This window comes from Perca flavescens, chromosome 1, assembly GCF_004354835.1.
Source record: "Perca flavescens isolate YP-PL-M2 chromosome 1, PFLA_1.0, whole genome shotgun sequence".
Taxonomy (NCBI): domain Eukaryota; kingdom Metazoa; phylum Chordata; class Actinopteri; order Perciformes; family Percidae; genus Perca; species Perca flavescens.
Genome location: NC_041331.1, coordinates 32,553,330 through 32,574,717, shown reverse-complemented (window position 1 = coordinate 32,574,717; position 21,388 = coordinate 32,553,330). Strand labels below are relative to the sequence as shown.

Here is a 21,388-nt window from a genome sequence, read left to right as displayed (position 1 = left end):
AAAATATGATGCTGCATATAAAGTACAAGCATAAAAATGGCCTTGTTGACCTTGAATTCTTATTGGTATTTTATCTAATAATTATCCTTCAGCAAATTGCCGTTTTATCTAGTATTTTGAGTGAGTAGGATGCATTTCATAAATAGGCTGACATTTTTTACATATACTTTTGTCAAAATAGCAGAAAAAATGTAAAGTTAAAAATGTTTGATCTTCAGTCATGAAGTCAGCCTTTTATAATTGTATAAGGTTTATATGTTTTGAGTCATTGAATGGCAATACGAGAAAACAGCTATAGTCCCATATGTGATAAATATACAGTGTATATTTAGTAATGATATATCCATAGTGATGCACTCTGCTACACTCTCCATGGCCAACTATTTTCCCTGAAGACTTCTCACTACGTTCCATTGTACAGGAATGATCATAGTGGAGCTTCACTTGGGCATTTGTGGGAGAGGGCGTAAATTGAAATCAACATGTGTGCATCTGGTTGTTTTTCTGGATCCTGTTTCAGAGAGGCAATGTTAATGTTCACTGCTACAGCCCTAGAGGAATGTTGTCCTTTCTTTGGTCTGTGGCACATTGTGGCCATTGCCCATGCGAGCCATGCCAAGGAAAATACCTTGCAAACTGATGACTTTGATAATGGGGGGAAATCTGATTCTGTCTGCATGCGCTCACTTTATCAAGGCAAGCAGTAACTAAGCTCTTTCAAATGCCACATTAATGTGTTGACTAATGGCTTGTCTCTCAGAACATTTGTGTAAATGGGGTTCTCAGTGCAACAGTTCAGCATTAACAATGCTAGTATTTGCAGACAGCAGCACACACAGTGTTGTCTGCATGCATGCCTTTTGTGCATTCAGAATGCTACTGCTTTGGTGGGGGGAGGGTTTTGAACACTTTCCTAATTGACCTCAGTTTGATATTTCTTAGTGTGGAGGATACAGCTCACAATTTCTAACATACCCACCACATAAATAGAGGATTGTGTTGTAAAGACTAATGTATTAATATAAAGTCATATTACAAATTACCAGACAGTATATTCTTACATCAGCATTGCTCTACAAAAAGTTTCTTGGATTAAATGGATCACATTTAAAATAACCATATTGTTTCAGGTGGTTCTCTGTGACAAATGTTTTCCAATTAAGGAATTTCCAATCTACACATGGTTATTGTAATTTTGAAAAGTTTAAAGGCAAAGCAAAAACAGAACAAGCCTTTGAAACATCTGTGGAAAAATCAAGGTCATGTTGTCCATATCCAGGCTTGTACTGTACAGGATGAGAAGAGAAAGCAAAGCCCTTGAAAGTGAGATGTGTTATATGTCTGAATGCCTTTGCAGATGGTAATGTTGACTCTGGAAGCCTCATGGAACCCTGGCTGCTGCAGGCCAGGAAACATCACTAGCACTAGGGCCATGTGGGACCTCTCCTTAAAAAAAGTTTGAGATTTTTTTCACAGCCCATTGTAAGCAATCATGCAAATAGAAACTTGCAGTCGTGCAGTGCACAGACACTTCTTTCCAGAAGGCAGAGAGCAATGCTAAGTCTACTGACAGTTGAGCCAGCAGAGAAGTCAGGACATATTCTCATAGCACTAACAGACGATACCACCACCAGTGGGTCTTCTGAAGCCCACTTTCACTCCCCTGGGTGTGATTGCTCCTGAATGCACATTCAACCTCCTCTACTGCTGGCAGTGAAGACCTGCAGATGCACTCAACCACAGGCTTACTTCAACACTGCATCTGTCTCAACACTCACACCAAAGCTCTACCTGCGGGAAGCGGTAACACATGTTTTATTGACAGAGCTACAGGTGGTTTGAGTTTGAGCTGCTGGTGGACTGGAGGCGTTTCTTTCCTGTGGTGAGCTGTGGCATCGTTGGAGCCAGTATGGTGCCTATTGTTGTGGCATGTTTGGTATTCATCCTGCTGGGCTTGGGGCAGGCTCAAGTTGCCACACAGACTCAGGAGCAGACCCAGAATCAGGGCCAGGGGCAGGACAGCTCTGCCACCCCTTGGAGGCAGGTGATTCAGTGGGAGAACAATGGCCGGCTGTTTAGCCTGCTGAACAGTGGAGCTGAATATGTTCCTGCCAGGGCAGGGGCCCAGGACAGAGGTCCCAGCGTGGTTGTGGCAAACACTAGTCCACGCTCTTCGCGTAGACCTCCGGGAGGCAATGTCCGCCGCCAGGCTCCATCAAGAGGATCCTCTGAGACTGTTCGTGGGCAGGCAAGGCATCCTTTTGGCTTTGGGCAAGTGCCTGATAACTGGAGACAAACTGCAGGCAGCACAGGTGGTAGCCAATTCCAAGGATCCTCCAGCACTCGCTTCAGGCCATCCACAGGCTCTTCGTCTTCATCGTCATCATCGTCCTTTTCTTCATCTTCTTATAGTATACCATCCTACCCACAGAACCCATTTCCTCAACAGCCTCCCTTTCAACCAGGACCTTACGACTCTAGTGTTGTAGAGGGACCAGTCAGGAGCTACGAGCCACCTTTTCAGCCTGTTGCCGGTGGAGGATTTGGCGTTGGAGGCTATGGCGGTGGAGGGTATGGTGCCGGACAGGGGTATACTGGAGCTGGGTTCGGAGGTGGTCTGGCCCCAGTGCTCCCAGGCTCTCCCTCTGATTTTACTGACGATGGCTACCGTTACTACCAGTCTTATGGCTATGGGCCCAATCCTGTGGTGCCTGCACGTGCTGCCCAACCACCATTTGCAGATGGTCTGGACCGCAGATACACCCACAGTCTCTTTAATGGGGAGACTGCTCCTGCCATCCCTGCTGTCCCTGCCCCTGATGCCAACCAGGCAGCTCCTGTAATAGTGGACAGGACAGGACCAGCTGGTCAACCACAAGTCAGGAGCCCTCAGTATGAGCAGTTTCCTCCATATGGAAGACCCCAGCCTCCTTTCTTGCAGCCCATTCCTCCAGGCAGATATTCTCCCAACTCTGGCCTTGAGAACCCCGGCATGAATGTTGGGAGTGTGTACCGACCAGAACAGAGAGGTACGGTAAGCTTTTTGTTTTGTGAACACAATGTATCCTTTATTTAAATCTGTATAATATTAGGAGAGGCTTTGACACATGGGTGGGATGGCAGATTTGTAGCAATATGTTTGGTTTTCAAGAAAATTCAAGGGAACTCAAATATTTCATATTTTCAGTGGAAACAGGAAGCATGTTCACTTTTAGGCATTCACCCAAAGGTACTTCTGTCTTTGATTTGATTTCTGTTGTTGCTGGACATATGAATTTGAAATGTGTAAAACCCAGGGGAGTAGAGAGCTCACCACCCCCTCAATCATGTTGTTTTTTTACAACTTTCAAGTTGCAAATATCTGGGGTAGTTAGAATGAAATAGCTGCTTAAAATGTAGTATAAAATATAATCTTTTAGTTTACAAACAAAGCAAAGTACACAAGGACAAGGACACAAGGTTCATCTTTTTCCACTTGTATGGTTATTGAAACCAGGTGTTGAGCAAACCCTGCCAATATACAGAGAGCACACACAAGAACCACTGTGTTTTTGTGTGGGGAGTTCTGTGGTATACGAAAGTATACGCGGCGTGTGGAGTTAGGTAATAGTGGTGGTGACCTCATAGGGGGTCTTGTGACAGGGGGTGTTGGTGGGCCGTGGCTGCCTCCTGGGCTTGAGGACAGGAGAGAGGAAACAAGGGAGGGGGATACTGTACTTCACCACTCCCCGATGGGGATGGAGTGCATGGAAAGTCCCTGTAACACATTGGGTCCATTGCTTCAGCTACAGGAAATAAAAGAAATATTTAGTCAGAGTTTTTAGGGGAAGAATGAGTGTCAAAAAGTGCAATACCCTGGCCTAAAAATATATATTTTCATAACATATCACTGTACTATGGAGGAAGAGGTTTCTCTTGAGCATGGTTAACGCTAAGGAAAACATGACTTAGCTAAATGCAAACAACATGTGAAGTTTTTCTATGTTCTGACCTAGAGGCTGTGTCTGGTCTGAGCTGAGAGGAGATGAAGACCTCCAACGAGATTATGGCTCTTAATAATGCAGATTTACTTTTGTTTTACTCAATGATCTGCCTTACTGTGCAGCAGTCTCTTTAGTGTGCTGTATGCATTGCATTCATCATTCATTAGCCAGTCTAGTGCTGGGAGCCATATCTACAGCACAAAAAGCCAACATGTGTGCAGATGCCTTAGTGTTCCCAGTAATCATCATGATAAAGATTCAGCCATTGGGGGCTGTTGAAAATCTGACATTTTTATTTCACTGCTTCATGGCACGGCATTAGGCTGTTAAAGTACCGTAATAACTATTGTGATCTACTAGTTTAAAATGTACTTTAAACTAAAGTCAGCAGACATGCATATTTATTAACCATATGTATTTATTATTTAACACCATTTTTAAAGGCAATGTTGTGTCGTAACAGAGGCTGTAAAGTACATAAGATACACTGATATATCAAAATAAACATATATTTCAATGAGCAGGCTGCAGATTGAAAAATATAAATACATTTTTAAAATTAAAATATATATTATCGTATGTGGTCAGTAAAAATATAACTAAATACAAATAGGTTTAGGGTAGAGTTAGCGTGGGTGGATAATCTGGCGAGCATTACCATTAAGCAACCAAAGTGTATAATGGCAATGAATAAGTATAAGTCCATGATACAAGTTTCAGTGCAGAACCACTTTCCAGTCATTTCTTTTAACTGTCAAATGGTTCAACAGAGAAGTTGTTCCCAGAATCACATACACTGAATAGGGCTTGACCCGCAGCCAAAGCTACAAGGGGTTGGCAGTAGAAGCAAAGTGTAGTATAAAGAGAGAAAGAATATTACACAGCACACTGTTTATACTGTGTTTAAAGAGATGAGTCAATAAAGTTTGCATATTTTCTCCACTATACCCATTGCCATTTAATCTCACTCTTCCTTGCTCTCATATTCCCTGACAAAGCCACAAGCAGTCATATGTAAGAATAATTAGACTGTAATTAATTCATTAAGGCAGCTGCAAGGCAGAGTTGCAGTTATTTCACTCATTAGCTTAAACATGATATCTTCAAAGAGAACCGGTTTTAGCATCTCACTTTTGCTGAAATAAATCCGTAATATACTGACCACCAGAAGTAAAATGGTTGATTATCATGAAAATAGATAAGATGTAATAACAAGAGAAAACAGATAATAATAAACAACCTGGCAAAATAAGCTGTAATAAACGTTATACTCAATACAATCATCAAATGATGTTGTGATTTTCATTTTAAAATGACCTCAATAAATTTCAAGTATTCCAATCTGCAGTTCCCCTGCAGCTACCAGTCTAGCCCTCATGTCTTTTATTATGCTATATTAGATGGTATAAAAAGCATGGCAAGATTCAGTTTCTTTTCTCCGTGCCCCACTTAGAGTGTAATGTGTGGCTTTGTCACATGCTGTTGAGAGCTGATCAGCTTTGGCTTTTCAATACACTTTATCCCTCTGAAAGGGACCCAATTTTATATTTCAAAAGATTAGGAGGGAGAAAACAAAGCTTTCCTTGGGTGAGGAGGAAAATGGGGTTGAGAGTGCTGTTGGAAAACCTCTGCGTCTCATAATGGTCTTACACTATTAACATGGTCTGCCCCAGGAAGCTTCCCCCTGTCCTTCACATCTGCCTCGGTGAGAGCTGTCATATAGGATGTTTACACAATGCCCACAAAGGCAAAGCCCTTACTTAAACTTGCAGCTGGGGAGGGAGGACTCACCGGGATGTTAAACTGGAGAAATAGAAAACTTCCTATCTGGTTCCCATAAACAGACCATAACTGAAGCCATTCATGTTAATGCAGAAATTAAAAGACATTATTTTATTGTCTATTTTTCTTTTTGTGGCTTAAGCTTGCTGCAACAGAAATGATTTCTGTTATTTTATTAACACTTAACAGGCTTAGAGGTCAGATAGTTTGACTTTCAGTTGCTTAAACAAGCTCACATTTAAGCGTGTCTGGCCTTTGTGATCTAAACAGAGAGGGGTGATAAGCTATGCCAGAGACTCTTGCTGGCATGGCCTTTACTGGGAACAGGATGAAGTCAGGCCTGCTTATTTATTTGTTTACTTGTTCCTCAGGTTTTCTGACAGACTTGGCCAGTGGCCCACTTTAAAAACAGCAGTGGTGTGAGATCATTGTTGTTCTTGCCCTGGCATTCACGTTCTCCCTCTCTGTGTCTCTGTCTGGCTCTCTTGCTGTATCTCTGTGCACATATGCCTTCCCTCATCTCTTCATCTCTGTCACTTGTTTGCAGAATCTAAACTATGAAAAACACAGGCTGCATTGCAACAAGCTCTCCTGTGATACTGTAGCTCAGATATTTCCAAGAAGGCAAGACATTATTGGTATAAAAAAGTTCCCTTTTGCAAAACTGTGCTCCCTCACCCTAAAGTCAACCTTGTGTGACAGGCCTATGGAGCAAAAGTATCTCATTAGAAAACCATGATAACAATCTGGAATGCACAGTAATTAGTGGCCGAAGGCTCTCTCTAGAGAGACCCATTCTTGAACTGTGGGCCCTGTCGCTGCATGTTTGCCCATCATATCCTCCGATCAGCAACACCATAATTACCAGGTAATAAAAAGTTGATGACAAATATGCTAAAGAGTTCCTCTGTTTCTGTGGTGTACGCTGGCACTGATTGGAAGGGAATACATGTGTAGAGCTCAAAAGGTGACTACACTTAATAACATTGTAAATGCTGTGTATTATCATGTTTAAGTCTAAAACCTCTCTTTGACTAACCCTATAAGTAATTACTATACACTTTTGTTTTCAGTATTCTGAGCACATCTGTGAGTGATTTGTGAGCAAATTACTTTTACTTACTGAAACAAGGTTGTGTGTTGTTGAATGACAATATAGGGTGAGCAGTTTGTCTATTATTTCAGGTTTGCCTGACCTGGTTCCTGATCCCAACTATGTCCAGGCTTCCACATATATCCAGAGAGCCCACATGTATTCGCTCCGCTGTGCTGCGGAAGAAAAATGTCTGTCAAGGTAAACCCAATTGTGGATGTCCTCTGCTGGGTTGTGTTTATTTATGTATTTATTCACCTTTTCAGTGGGTGCATTCTAATGTCGCAGTATCAAACATGTCCTTGGGTTCTGTTTTCATGTTAATGCTTTTATGTTAATGACAAATGTTCTCATTTTAATGGTTTCTGTGATATCTTAAAGGGTAGCTTGTTGCCTCAATGGTTAGCACATTTCAAAGACATTCAGTTGTGATATATTAGAAACAATAAATGATTTCCTGACTCAATGTATCCTTCTTATATTCTGTCCAGGTTGAACTCTGCTTTGAATCATACATTAAAGGAAAGCACTAATTTTTGTAAAAGAATACCATTCTTTTTAAGTTGCTTCACCTTTAGGTAGCATTAACCAGCAAGTGAACCTTCCACAATTCTAACGTAGCCTTCAGTGTTATACCAGTTCTGTGCAATAGTTTCTAGAAATAATGTAAAAAGATGACCAACAGCACGACATAAGTGAACCGAATCCTGGTCACCCTCAGGGATACAGACTGTTGTTAGTTTCATTTCTTTGTGTTGGTGGATAGCATCCCCCGAGCCCCAGGCCTGGGCCCTCTGACTGCCTTTGCACTAAAGACACTATTGAAATGATGGAAGTGTGCTGTCCCCTTGGCTCCTCTATTTGCCCTCTTCCCATCACAAGCACAGCCATCCCTCAAAGCCCTTTCATATCCTGTCTGAGTTTGCTGCAATCACCGACAGATGGGCTGTTGTAATTTGCCATACACTCCAATGTCAACAACAGTCACAAGATGAATGATTTAGATCTTCAGTGGTATTGTGAACTCGAGTTTGTTCCTCCTTTTTCACACAAAAAAGTGAATCGTGCAACAGAATGTTCTCCCCATGTGGAAACTGTGTTTGGAGAGATGGTTGTAATCTGTAGAATGAATTATTTAGTAGATATGCTTCTGCCTCCAAGCCTTTCCAGTCCGGCTCTTTTTTGCTTTCTTTGTCTTAGTTATGAGAAACAGACATGCTGACATTCTTTTTGCAGGGTTAGGGTTAGTGCAGTTTCCCTTACTGTTTTTTGTTTTGATGTATGTGTCCACCATTCAGCTCCGCCTATGGCCCAGAGATCACCGACTATGATGTAAGGGTCCTGCTGCGGTTCCCACAGAGGGTGAAAAACAAGGGGACTGCCGACTTCATGCCTAACAGGCCACGTCATACCTGGGAGTGGCATAGCTGTCATCAGTAAGTACTTAATACAAAACAGATTTCACCTAATCAGATAAGTATGCTTTACTGGCCACAATATTAACCAGGGAGCTAGTGAGCAAGCATATTTATGTAAATCTGATTTTATTCTTACTAAGTGTATTGATTTATTTACATAACTAATGTCTGTACACATAGACTGGTATATGTTGATCACATTACCCATAAAAAGGTTATTGCAATTTTACAAAATAGATAGATCTGGTTGTTAGTTTTGCTTGTAAGATTCTGAAGGTTGTACAATTCCTGATCTAGCTGTATTTGTGAATCATAATATTAAATGAATAATATTTAATTAATGTACGGAACCATGATGGATGATGATTTGCATTTCCTGGGCCCATCAGGATTAGCCTAAACACAGAGTCAAGTCAAGTAAATTTATTTTTTACATATAGCCCAATATCACAAATTACACATTTCCCTCAAGAAGTTCTACAAACTGTACAGCGTACGAGATCCTGTGTCCTTAGAACTTAGATTCAGATAAGGAAAAACTCCCCCCAAAAACCCTTAAAATAGGGAAATATAGAAAAAATAGAAAAATAGAAGATACTATTGCAACTGAAGAGGGAGCCTGCCCCCTTGATGAACACACGTGCAATAGATGTTGTGTGTAACGAATAGACCAACAAACCACTAAGTTCATGTTGAGTAAGTTTATCTGGCACATGCCATTTTACTAAAGATAAATGCAGATTGGGTGTCATAGCGCCCTATAAAATCCATGTTGTGCCCTACATGGTCATACTACAAGGTTTGGTTTCTTGGTTTAAAGAGGAGATGGGAGTCAAACCTATGGAGTCCATTAGAGAGCCAACCCTGTGTGAAATAAGAAAAAATACTCTACATTACATGAAAAATAATTGTATATGTGGGTTTGATCAATTTATCAAGCACATATCTTACTGTGTTTCTCAGTGGGCATATTTTAGTTGATTTAGCAAGTCAGTGGTGGCTCAGGGGGACTGCTGATGAGGTGATTTTGGAGGTATCGTCAGGATTTTATGACATTATATTCCATAGACTGGCTTTTATCTCACTTTTAGCAAGTCCGCCCACTGAAGCTAGTGCCAGGCTCTGCTGCTCTGCTTTACTATCCTCATCTTAGAGGAATGTTGACTAGCCGTTAGGAGATTAGCATTGTTGTTGCGGTCTGACGTCAGTCTGCATTTACACAGTGGTTCCCAGGAGGCAGAAAGCCAAGACAATAATTCCACTGGCTGTGTGATCAGAATGACAAATCCATCAATTTTTCTTGTCAATCTGTGACACCAGATCACACAGCTGCTAAAGTATGATGGCATGGATATGGGTTACTGGGACAGAGTGTTTCTTAACAAAGAAATCTCTGTAGGGTAAGAACATCTCTAGGCCAGATTCTCACAAAAAACTTTGCTGCCCTACATTTCTGTTCTGTTGAATAAGCTGTGCAGTTGACAGTTCTGCTTTTCATTACATTCACTGCTATCTTTCTCACTGGAGTATTAGAAGAAGGGAAAGGAACAGCATCCTCTTGAGTATCATGGTGTTGTAAAAATGTTGGAATTCTGTATGTTATTTTTTTTTTAAACAATCGAGGACACAGAATTCTTATTTGGTAGAGAAAGTTAATAATAGAGTACTTCAACTTGTGCTTTATTTGTCACAGTCCCTTACGCTACAGCTTTATTTAAGTGTGTGACCTTTGTGGTCAGAGATCATAGCTGTTGTTTATGCAGGTGCTTGGATGTATGTCTTCATATCCTGTTTGCACTTTGTGGAAGGCAAATGTCAGGCCACTGCTAAATAGTTCTCAAAGAACCTACTGTAGTTCTCTGTGTTTTACAACCCAAGCTGTGATCTGAGAAACCCTCAAAGTCTTGTTTGTTGCAACACAAGTGGAAAGTGACTCATGACTTCGAAGAAGGATTGGAATGTTTCGTAAATTATGATTTCAAATTATTCTACTTAAATTCTCTATCAGTCCTTCCAACTCTGCATTCTCTATAGTTGACACAGTAAGTGAGGTGATCCAGGAATCCGAGGAGGCAGGGGACCCTTCCAGGCACCTCACACTCTCAATCTTTTTCTCTGCTTCCCGCACTCTTTCTTTCTATTTCACATGCAAACACACACACACACACGCACACACACTCCAGATAATCATCTCAAGACTGCCACTGAAATGAATGGCAGTTTCTGGAACACAAACAAAGACCGTGCTTCAACCTTCCAACACCCACCCCACCCCCCCCCCCCCAGCCACACCCACCACCACCCTGGTTTATACACGTCAAACATTGCACAAAAATGCCTGCCTGTGTGTCCCACGTACAATAAGCCTGTAAACACACTTGGCCATCAAGATTTGCATGGCAACAGATTAACTTATAGTATAGAGTAATTTATGCCAATAATCACAAAAGATAGTGTTCAGCAGCAGATAATAACTGACAGGTTTCTACCTGAGAACAGCTCATAATTGGGTGTCTCTCCTATGGAAAGAATGATTCCTTGAATGGTCACTTGCTTCGTTAGTGGAAAGTACCCACATTCCCTTCCAAGTCATCCTTCAATCTTTAATGACTGTTCCAGTAAAAGCTGTTGCTATGTTGAAACATGGACCATGAAGTAAGGCGAAAGGAAAATATTTATATAGTCTGATTTTGTCTGACTGTAGGAGATCCAGTGCTTACCTCACCTGTTGCAACAACTAAAGTCAACACCAATTAAATATATTGTGTGGCACAATTTAAGAATCAAAGGATAATGGAAATAAATACTTGCCATAACGGCTGGTAATTTCAGGTGGGTGTTCCCTTTAGGATCATAGTCATTTTTATGTAGGCCATTTTGTATCTAAAAGACTCAAAGTGCAGCTATTGGGATAACAGTTTGAAAGATTTTGCTTTAGTAGTGTGATGGATTGAAAACAGTTATACCTTGCCAGCTCTTAAGTATTATCTGAACTTTAGGAATAGTTATTAGACTAATCTTTGTGTGAGTTTATCATAAGGACCTTAGGTAACATGAAATTAAAAATAGCTCTCATGTGAGCTTTTATGTGCAACATAAGAGCTATTTTTCCACCCAAAAAGGCAGGTAGAGCAACTATACAGTGCACAAAAATAGGTTACTAAAGTAACGCATACACATGATCCTACATGTCTTGTCACCACACTGAATGAAACATGTATTTAGGTCCACACAAACAACAGGACATATTTTTGTTGTTTTTCATGACTTACTGTATTCCTTATAATATAAAAAAGTTATTTTTGAGTACACTTGTTTATATATAAGGCTTATCATGCTCAGCTTTTGTTGAGATTTTGTCAAAGTTGATTCAATGCATTTTGGACAGTGTACTGTAGTTTGCTATGGTATTCAATTTTGTTTTATTATTATATATTAGTTGTTATATAATCATATGTGTTACGTATTTTGTCAGTATGGCTTTAACAAAATCAAAAACATGTATATGAGATGATACAATGCAATACAATAGCACAACCCACATTTTCCAAAATGGGTTAGATAAACACCTCTCTGAGCTTTATTAAGGTAGAGTTAATTGCGAAGCTGCTGCATTAGATTGCAATAGATTTAGCTACTAGTGCATAGAAATGTGTACATACGGTAGGAACTTTGCTATCTTAGTTATACAGACCAGAATGCTCGCTGCTAACATACTGTATTTGTTGTGCCTGTGACAAATTATGTCATGTCTGGAAACGTTCATGTTCAGCAGTGCTACACGGCCTCTGCCATAGTCAAGTTCTGCTCATATTTATGCCACCACCAGCATACAAGTCAAAGTTGATTGTCAGCACTTTCATGTGCTATGGAAAAGCATTGTTTTCTCATGAAAGGGTATTTTCTGCTGTATGTTGACTTCTGCACTTTGTAACCACACAATATGGTTCTCCTTTGGCTTTCTAACATGTGCCCCCAAGTTTACAGGGAACTCATGACATCATCGTGACACTATATATATATATATATATAATGATATTCTTATAATGTGACAAAATTCAGCAGGCTTGTGATAAGTAAATAGCATCCCAGGTCACTTTGATATTTGGGATAAGTCCAAGTCATACAACACTTAATATTACAGATGATTTCAAATGGGCCAGCATTTTGACAGAGTCCCTTGGTTCATATTCCAGTTCAGTTGAGATGATCAGTGGCCATGTGCATCCAGGCTTTTCTAAGCTGCTAAAGCTGTGCAAAGAAACACACTGCAACCAGCACACAAATACACGCATACTGTGATACACACACGCAAATATGTGCACATACACATGAAAATAATCACACACACACACACACAAACACACACAGAGGTGTTGTCTTCACACACACAAACACCTCTGATCTTGCTGACTGATACAAGCTAATTAACAACATTCATACTTGATTAGGGTGTTAATGTCGTGGTTCAGAAATACTTTATTGTTACCATTAATTAGTATCCGTTGTCCTTTGATACTTTATGATGTGTCAAGTCAAGGTGCAACATCACTTGTTAGCAGATGAGGTCAGCGGGTCTATGAATTCACTGTTTGTCTTTAAAGTCACACTTTAACTTGGATAAGCTAAATTGAAACAAAATGGCAATGTAATTAACAAACGTAATAAACTGAAAATAATTGCTGCTTAGATGCTGGTTCTTAGGCAAACATGGCATTACAGATAATACTAAAATAAACTTAAACTCTTTGATTGCCTACCTTAACTAAGACATTTGTTTCACTTTTCACTACATTCACAGTCTTTTGCTTGTTCTGACAGACACTACCACAGCATGGATGAGTTCAGCCACTATGATTTACTGGAGGTCAGCACTGGCCGTAGAGTGGCAGAGGGACACAAGGCTAGCTTCTGTCTGGAGGACACCACCTGTGACTTTGGTCACCTGAAGCGATATGCATGCACCACTCACACTCAGGTAACACAGCAAACCAAAACATGAAATATTATTTTCACCTTCATTTGGTGGTCACCAGCAATACACTTAGTCCACTTCCTTACACCACATGATTTATCAATCACAAAGCCAATATCCATCTACTGTAATTACACTATTTTTTACTAGTGCAACTGCAAAAAGACACTCAGCTGATCAATATTGTACACACATATTGTTGTGGTAAAAGTTCTGAATGAAAAATATACATGTATATATATATACACACATAATATATTATATTATATATATTTGTTGGTTGTTACATTAACAGCTGCTTTTATTCATTGGATTGCCTAATGTTTATTGCAACATCTTAACTTCTTATCTTATTTTGACCCCTGACTTAAGGCAGCTACACACCGGGCTGATAATCGGCCGTTCACCGAGGTTGGTGACTCGAGTCTGTTCGGCGTGTTCCGTGCCGTTGTCCGTCTGAGGGGCTGTCGGCCTTCATTTTGGCCGACCTGACGTGTGCAGTCGGAGACAGGGCAGACGGGACTCACCCGAAAATGGCGAGCGGAATGAGCGTGACTAGAGTCTCTCAAAATCTGACAAAAATCTTTTAAACTGACCTTTGTTGTTCTGAAATGAAAACAGATTCAGCAACTGCATGGCCTATTTCTCGCTTAAAATGTTTTCAGAAACATGTTTTAGTGAACTATTTTAGTACAATATGAGATTGTATTCTGAATAAGCATGACAGTCTGGCTTTGAATTTCCGGAGAAAACAAACCCACGTGACACGTTCGTCCAATCAGCTGCCAGTTTTAATTTTTTGGGCAACAATACAGATTAGCGGCACCTGCTGTTATAGAGACGTATTACGTCTCATCTCTTCGGTGTGTTCTAATGCACTCGGGGAAACTGATCATTCCGACTGGCTTTTCTGCCGACGGTTGGCCGTCTGGTTGGTGTGTAACTGCCTTTAAAGGGGTGGTTCAGAATTTTGGACACAGGACCTCATTTCCAAGTTAGCCAGTGTGTTATTTATCAGTGGAGACACAGTGGAGTTTTCAACACTTTTCATCCAGTCCTTCCAGTTGCAGAGTTCACTGGTGCTAGGCTAGCGCAAGTCAACAGTATCTGCTAGCCTGCCATTAAAAGCAGTCTTACACACTCCACAGTACACCCGAGGCAAATAAATTATAACGAAAAATTCTGAACCTCCCCTTTAAAATTGCAAGTTATTTTTTTATCTTATATTAGTATTCCTCACGAGCATCTCTCCTCACTTCTGTTTCTTCAGGGTCTAAGCCCCGGCTGCTACGATACATACAATGCGGATATTGACTGCCAGTGGATCGATATCACCGACATCCAGCCTGGAAACTACATACTAAAGGTAGGAGTCAAGTGAGAATATGTGGCAAGTTTGTGGACAGAGCAAGGTCACATTTCATGGAAGAGAGTGAAGGTCTAGGTCACCAAAACAAATTGATCTGGGTTATAAAAGAGTTATGAAGTTACTGAAGTTTTCTATTTTTTTTTTTTGGGTTGTGTGAGCACTTCAGGTCTCAGTGGCACTGGTTTCCCATCCATTTCATTTTCTATTTTCCATGCATATTTTATTTGGTCAGTATGGCTGCAAGATGTACACACAAAAAATCCATACATGATTGTGTTCAGTGTTATCCATCCCAAATACCTTCTTTCTTGACCCATTAGCTGTATCATTTTAATTTCATGATTATGGTGAGTTGTAATGTGCCATCTGTCTTTTGTCTCTCAGCTCCAGGTTAATCCTAAATTCTTGGTGCTGGAATCAGACTTCACCAACAATGTGGTCAGATGTAATATACACTACACAGGACGGTTTGTTACAACAACCAACTGCAAGATTGCACAGTAAGTAAGAGAGAATATACACACTTTTATCACATAGTTGGTAATTGATTAGTAATAATTTACTGGGAGAGCGTTACATTTATTTGCAATGTCCTCAATAATCTGCTGCTTGTTTGTGCAAGTAAAACCTGGGCAATTTTCAGACATTGTGTTTTTGTAGAATGGGAACTGAAAGGCAAACCGTAAATCAGGGTTTGTGTCATGTTCTCACCGCTGAGTTACACTGAACCACATAACAGGGTGGAAGCTAAATGCAGTTTTATGAAGAGCCTCACAGTGTTTTGAATTACTTAGTCGACTTAATGGGTTCCTGGCTGAAATATTTGATGATTTAATGAATTATGTTCTCATTCTCCAGTTAAGATTAATAGCCTCTAAAACTTTCATAGTCTCTCTCAAAGGGAGATGTAGGGGTGTTGAACTTTTGAATAGCGCTATTAGGAAGTGTATCATTGTACTCAGAATTGCAATCATATCCTCTTGAAAAGACTTTATATAGAGAGTGGCTATAGATGAGGAAAGCATCATTCAAGTGCTCAAGTCAGTTTCCTTTCCTTTGCGTCTGCGCTGCATTCCTGAGCCGCCACGGGCCCCGCGAGTAATCACTGCCATTCCAGTCAATGCTTGATATTCCACCAGCTGTGCCCCGGTGTGTCCCAGAATTGTGCGTGACGCCGCTCTCTGCTCCGCTCGCGATATTACGAATCCCACTATGGCCACGCCATTCAATAGCATTTATTGGCCAGGCGTCCATGCTTACAGAAGTTAACGATACGCCACGTCTATTTTCACGCAAGCTGTGGGCCGCTCGGACAGCCGAGCAGGAAGTGAAACAGTGAGACTATCCAGTGAATTCACCAAAAGACACCCCTCAATATCATTTATGTCTCCTACAACACCACGGCCAACAATCTTTCAGATTGATAAACCTAATAGATATCGAAGATGTTTATTTCAGGACAACACACAGAAAAGAGAAGGCATGGAGTTTAATTGCAGGAGTGCTTGGAGTGGAAGGTAGATACTAGCTTAAATTGTGATTGTTCTGTAAAGTATTTGTAAAGACAATACAGTCCGCGTGGCGGGGGATAGAACAAAACCGGAACCCACCCGGAACGTAGCACAGACATGCCCAGTGGAGAATTGGAATAATAGTTAGGTACTAATGCAAATAAAAGAATTACGATAGCAGATTCTATGAATCCTATTTCTATCATTAAAGTCTGATATTTAAAGGTCCCATGGCATGAAAATTTCACTTTACGAGGTTTTTTAACATTAATATGCGTTCCCCCAGCCTGCCTATGGCCCCCCAGTGGCTAGAAATGGCAATAGGTGTAAACCGAGCCCTGGGTATCCTGCTCTGCCTTTGAGAAAATGAAAGCTCAGATGGGCCGATCTGGAATCTTGGGTTATAAGGTTATCCCCCCTTTCTCTGCTTTGCCTGCCCAGAGAATTTGGCCCACCCATGAGAGAGAGACATCATGGCTTTCAAACGAGCAAAGTGGTAGTTGGTCAAGGCCACACCCCACCCTCCACCTTGCCCCCCCTCCTCTCCTCCTCAATAGCTACAGACACAGAAATGGCACATCCTAAGGAAAGCTCATTGTGGGACTGGCTCTAGTGGCTGTGCACCAAGGCTGAATTTCAGGAAAGAAACATCAGATACAGTATTAGGGGACCACTAAGGCCTATATAAAAGCATCCAAAGAGCACCATGTCATGAGACCTTTAAAAAGAAATAAATCCACTCACATCATGTTAATGTAGCCTATGTAATTATTTCCACACTAACATGGTTGCAGTTTAATGAACATTTTCTGCCAAATGTGGTTTGAGGGGTGAATGTTAAAAATGTGGTATCAAATACCGGTAGGTGTTCCAGAATACTACAGTTTATTTTTATGGTATTTACGGTAAATACCAGAATTTTTTCATTTATAAATGTGATTACATTGACTTTAAATGTAGCATATTTATCTGAAAGATATTGAAAACATGATTTTATTAAAAAGATGTTGAAAACAACCAGCTATCTTGGTACCTCAGATGATTCAATGTGGTTTTATGATCATGATCATGATTATGGTATTATTTTCAAATAAAATGATTTTCTTTTTTTTTTCTTAAAGTATTTTCCCAAAAATGTATCTAGGAAAAAAAAGGGGGTCGTCTTATGATCAAGGTCGTGTTATATGCGTCCAGTATGGTATATACACTTGAAATTAGGTTTTGATGTATTATGTGGTCATGTACTGTAGCTGATTACAAAACATCATACAAACATCATTTTTGTTTTCTGTGGTAAAATTATTGCACAAGTATGAAACAGTCATTTGATTAAAGGTCTCAATGTAGCAGGCCAAGGATTAACTTTTATTTTTGGATGCTGAATCCCTCCTCCCAACAGCAATTTCCCAATTAGCAACAGCTGATCCTAGAAGCCAGAAGCTATCAGAGTTATGTTAGCGACTCTGTCCTGCTCTTTATTAGATTTGGGAAAGGTGACACTCCAGCAACCCCCAGCAAACACATCGGTTAGTCCTCATCCTAAAAGCTTTTTCCCTTGTAACGTTAAAAGTGAGACATATATATACATACATGTTTGAAAATACAAACAAGCATGTACATATCAGCTACTCAGCCAAACTGCGTTATGCTCCAATGAAATAACGCTCGGATTTTACGATTTTACTTATCATACTGGCTGTACACTGCAATACAAGAACAATGCTTTTTACTTTATGTAGTGTTACATGTCTTCTGCATAAGTTATCATTGTTGAGGATGCTGACTTTTTGCCACTTTTACATTTTCAACCAATGCCTGAAGCTGCTATTAGCTTAATTAGCTAGCTAGAAATCTGCCAGCGACAGGTTGTCATTTCAGCCAGGAAAATGGATGTACACCAGCAACTTTTTGTCTACCTCTGCCTGAAATCTAGGAGCTATTGTTTTTCATATTTCATTTAAGAATTTAAGTGGTAAGTCTGCCACTGTTATCACTCTAAACTGCAATATATATAGTGCAAGAATGTAAAGAATGACATAAAATAGCATAAAAACAGTAGGTAAGGGTGGTGGAGTTTAGCGAACATCCAAACTTCTTATCAGATGGTGGTAATTTGATTGTTTTGTAACCAAAATGAAATTATAAGAAAAAAGGTCTTGCATAGTTTTGGCATTACAGTGTGAATAAAATTGTATAAAATTGTCTAAAAATGAATGTGAACAGAAAACATCTCTGTGAACGGTATTTTGGATTGGCAATAATCATTTTTGTAATTCATGGGGTCAAAGATAGTACATAACTTTATCTGACCAGTTATTTAGTTTGAGCCCAGTCAAATTGTTCATTATGTGCAGTATCTCATATTGCAATGAAATGCTCCACTGAGTCTGGACTATTAACGTTCCTCTAACAAAAGTATTATTTGTTGTCTGTTTATTTTACAGGTCTTGATCCGGCACTGGAAGGCTGCCATGCTAGAGTGACCCTGATTGCTATTCCATTGAAATGTGAATGGAATCCATTAGTTGTTGGTTCATTGTTGATGCTGTTTGTCTCTACTATTTTGTGCTGTCTTGGTATACTGAGTCCATAGGCCAACAAGGGTTCCACTGGCACTGAACACAATGTGGGGGTTTAAAGTAGACGCACACACACATACACACACTACGTTGCCTAATGCATATTGCACGTTGATATCCCAATAATGAATCATCAGTCCACATCCCTGCAATCTACATTATAATATTGTCATACCAACTACATTTCTCATATTGCATTTCTACCAGTCTGGTTTGGTTAATGCTAGGACACATTATTGCCTTCCAAAAGAGGTGTTTACTGTATTTGCACACAAACATCTATGCACACCCCCAGCAGAGTGGCTCTGTTTGAATTATAAATAAAGCGTGAAACGGTGCCGGTGCTGAAATGAGACGAGTCAGGGTTCAGCTGTGATCAAACAAATAAAATTAGGGGACAAAGTCTTCCCAGGTGCATTCATCCATGGTATGTGGGGACAGACAGAGAGGCCCAGTGACTCAGAAGAACTATAATGTTAGTTGTTTGTTGCATTTTTTCTCTTCACTGCCTCAGTGGGTCAGGCTGAGATACTGTGATTCTCTGGGCACACCCTGTTTAATGTTGTGTTGACAGCAAGAGGTAGACTGCAGGTCATATTTGCATTAGTCAACTCCATGAAATTGTAAGTCAACATAAAAACAAACTGTCAGTACTTGCGCTGTACTCCTCTAAATCCTTGCATATTCGTGTCGTGTCCCCATTCGTCCTTTCTTATTTCAGTAAAACAGGAACAGGAAGCTCAACTAGCAGAAAAGGGTGCTTTCCAGAAAACTAGACTCACAGTATGTAAGCTGTATATTTACACTGTCTTGGGGTCTCTTCTTCAACTACCAACACTGGTCAGATGGCACATAGGTCATCTATACCTTTTGAAGAATGTTTATACAAATATTCCACTGATGCATGACTTTAATGATGGAAATTATTTTGTTGTAACTGATTGTACTTTGTTTATCTAGTTTGACCTGTTACTGTAATTCCTGGAATTCTTAATTTTTCTTGATAATCTGAATTATTCAAATAGTTGTTGGAAAGAAAACACTACTGCTACAGACTTAGTATTATAATGCAGAGCGTAAGCAAACCGTCTCTACCTACCTCTCTAATTGAGTGAGCTGTTGTTTCCTGTTAATGGTTCACTTCACCTCCTACCAATGTGTTGCAGCACACAGCTAAAACCCACAATTATGTTGAATATATCAAAGATCACATGATATAGGACCCATACTATGACTTAGATATATTCCAAAAGACTTAAAGTTAGAATCCTTAAGATTTCCGTCCTGGTTGGTTTGGCGACACTTGTGGTTACTGATGGTAACAGCAAGTGCAATTTGATACTACATCAAACATTCCTCGAGCAGCTACTTTGTCAGTAGCAGTACAGCAGAAGAGCAACTGTTTACAGTGGAACCAACCAACAAACTCAAGTTTTAATAAAGAAGTCAGTCAATAAGTGGCCTTCCTCCATCATGCCATAAGCAACTGTGATGTGATTTCATAGTGCACACTGGGCGAGTAGTTTTCCACACAACAGCAGGGCACAGTACCAAGAGTTGGTTACCTTGTTGAGAAGTTATAGTTGTGCAGCCTGCAGCTGACTGTGGCTTAAGAATTTTAACTTTAATATCTATAAATGTGATTACTGAAGTTTAGCTTCTTCTTTTTTTAGGAACAATCTGGTCTCTATGTATTGAATAAGCAATGGCAAAGCACCAAAATTAGTTTGTTAGTGTTTGTAACAAATTAGTTTATTACTCTGTTTTTATTCTGCAATTTCAAAGTTTTTGCTTTAAATGCAAAATAGACCATGTCTTTGGTATCCAATGTATTGCCCTTTTTACAGTAAATAGGCAATTCTTTAATTTGATGTGCATTTTCCTACGTGGCTCATGATCATACTGTACGCTCACAGACGAGATGTAACAACATGACATTCAGTGGAATAACAGCACAAGAGTTGGTGACAGTTATACAGCATCTTTGACATGTGGTGATGACATTTGTATTTTTCTAACAGTAAACATCTGTCAAAAATGTCATATACAATAAAAACAATTACATATCTGCTGTGCACACTGAATGAAATATGAATGCTATGCACCACATTGGATCCCTGTGCTTCATATGAAGTTTATACAGAATACGCATCAGTAGATTCTAAGGAAATGCTATGTGGCAGGTGTGACAAGTTACTGAAATCATTCCCTTCATAAGAGATTAGGTGTAATATGTTTAATTCATTAAGGTATTTTCCTGGGTACTGTATGCAGTTGTGTCATGCATGATTCAGGCAGGGATGCAAAGCTGACCTTTATAAATACAGAAAATACACACTGCATATATGATGGGTGGTGGCACCGGTGCTGTGCATACATGTATCAGTCACACTAGTTGTTATATTGTAGTCCATTTTACAAAATCTGCCATGTTGAGATGTGTGTAGACATCCTTTAAAATAATCTGCTTGGGTCAGACACTATCATAACACACCCAAAGATCCATTTATTTGTTCAACTTAACTCTCTTCAGAATGTTTTTTGTTGCCAGTTAACATCTGACATTTCATCTGATTTCTTTTTCAGCAGCAAACAGAGCCCAATCACAGCATGAAGAGTAATTATATGGAACGCAGCGCTGTGTTGCAATAGTAAGAGAGGATCTTATAATGTTATTA

General features: G+C 39.9%; 1 protein-coding gene across 1 annotated transcript; it reads left to right on the top strand.

Annotated features, from left to right (window-relative positions):
• The first annotated feature begins 1,426 nt into the window (after positions 1-1,426).
• On the top strand, positions 1,427-20,406 carry loxl1 (lysyl oxidase-like 1). The gene is made up of 7 exons (XM_028586131.1): positions 1,427-3,029; positions 6,951-7,059; positions 8,157-8,294; positions 13,098-13,254; positions 14,522-14,617; positions 15,005-15,120; positions 18,576-20,406. The coding sequence occupies exons 1-7, from the start codon at positions 1,910-1,912 to the stop codon at positions 18,580-18,582; spliced, it is 1,743 nt and encodes a 580-aa protein (XP_028441932.1). The 5' UTR covers positions 1,427-1,909; the 3' UTR covers positions 18,583-20,406.
• Positions 20,407-21,388: the final 982 nt, after the last annotated feature.

Bases quoted from the DNA above. Each gene is read 5' to 3' on its own strand.
- loxl1 (XM_028586131.1), top strand. From the start codon at position 1,910: ATGGTGCCTATTGTTGTGGCATGTTTGGTATTCATCCTGCTGGGCTTG. The intron at 3,030-6,950 runs GTACGGTAAGCT...CTATTATTTCAG, and splicing joins GTACCGACCAGAACAGAGAG to GTTTGCCTGACCTGGTTCCT. The intron at 13,255-14,521 runs GTAACACAGCAA...CTGTTTCTTCAG, and splicing joins CATGCACCACTCACACTCAG to GGTCTAAGCCCCGGCTGCTA.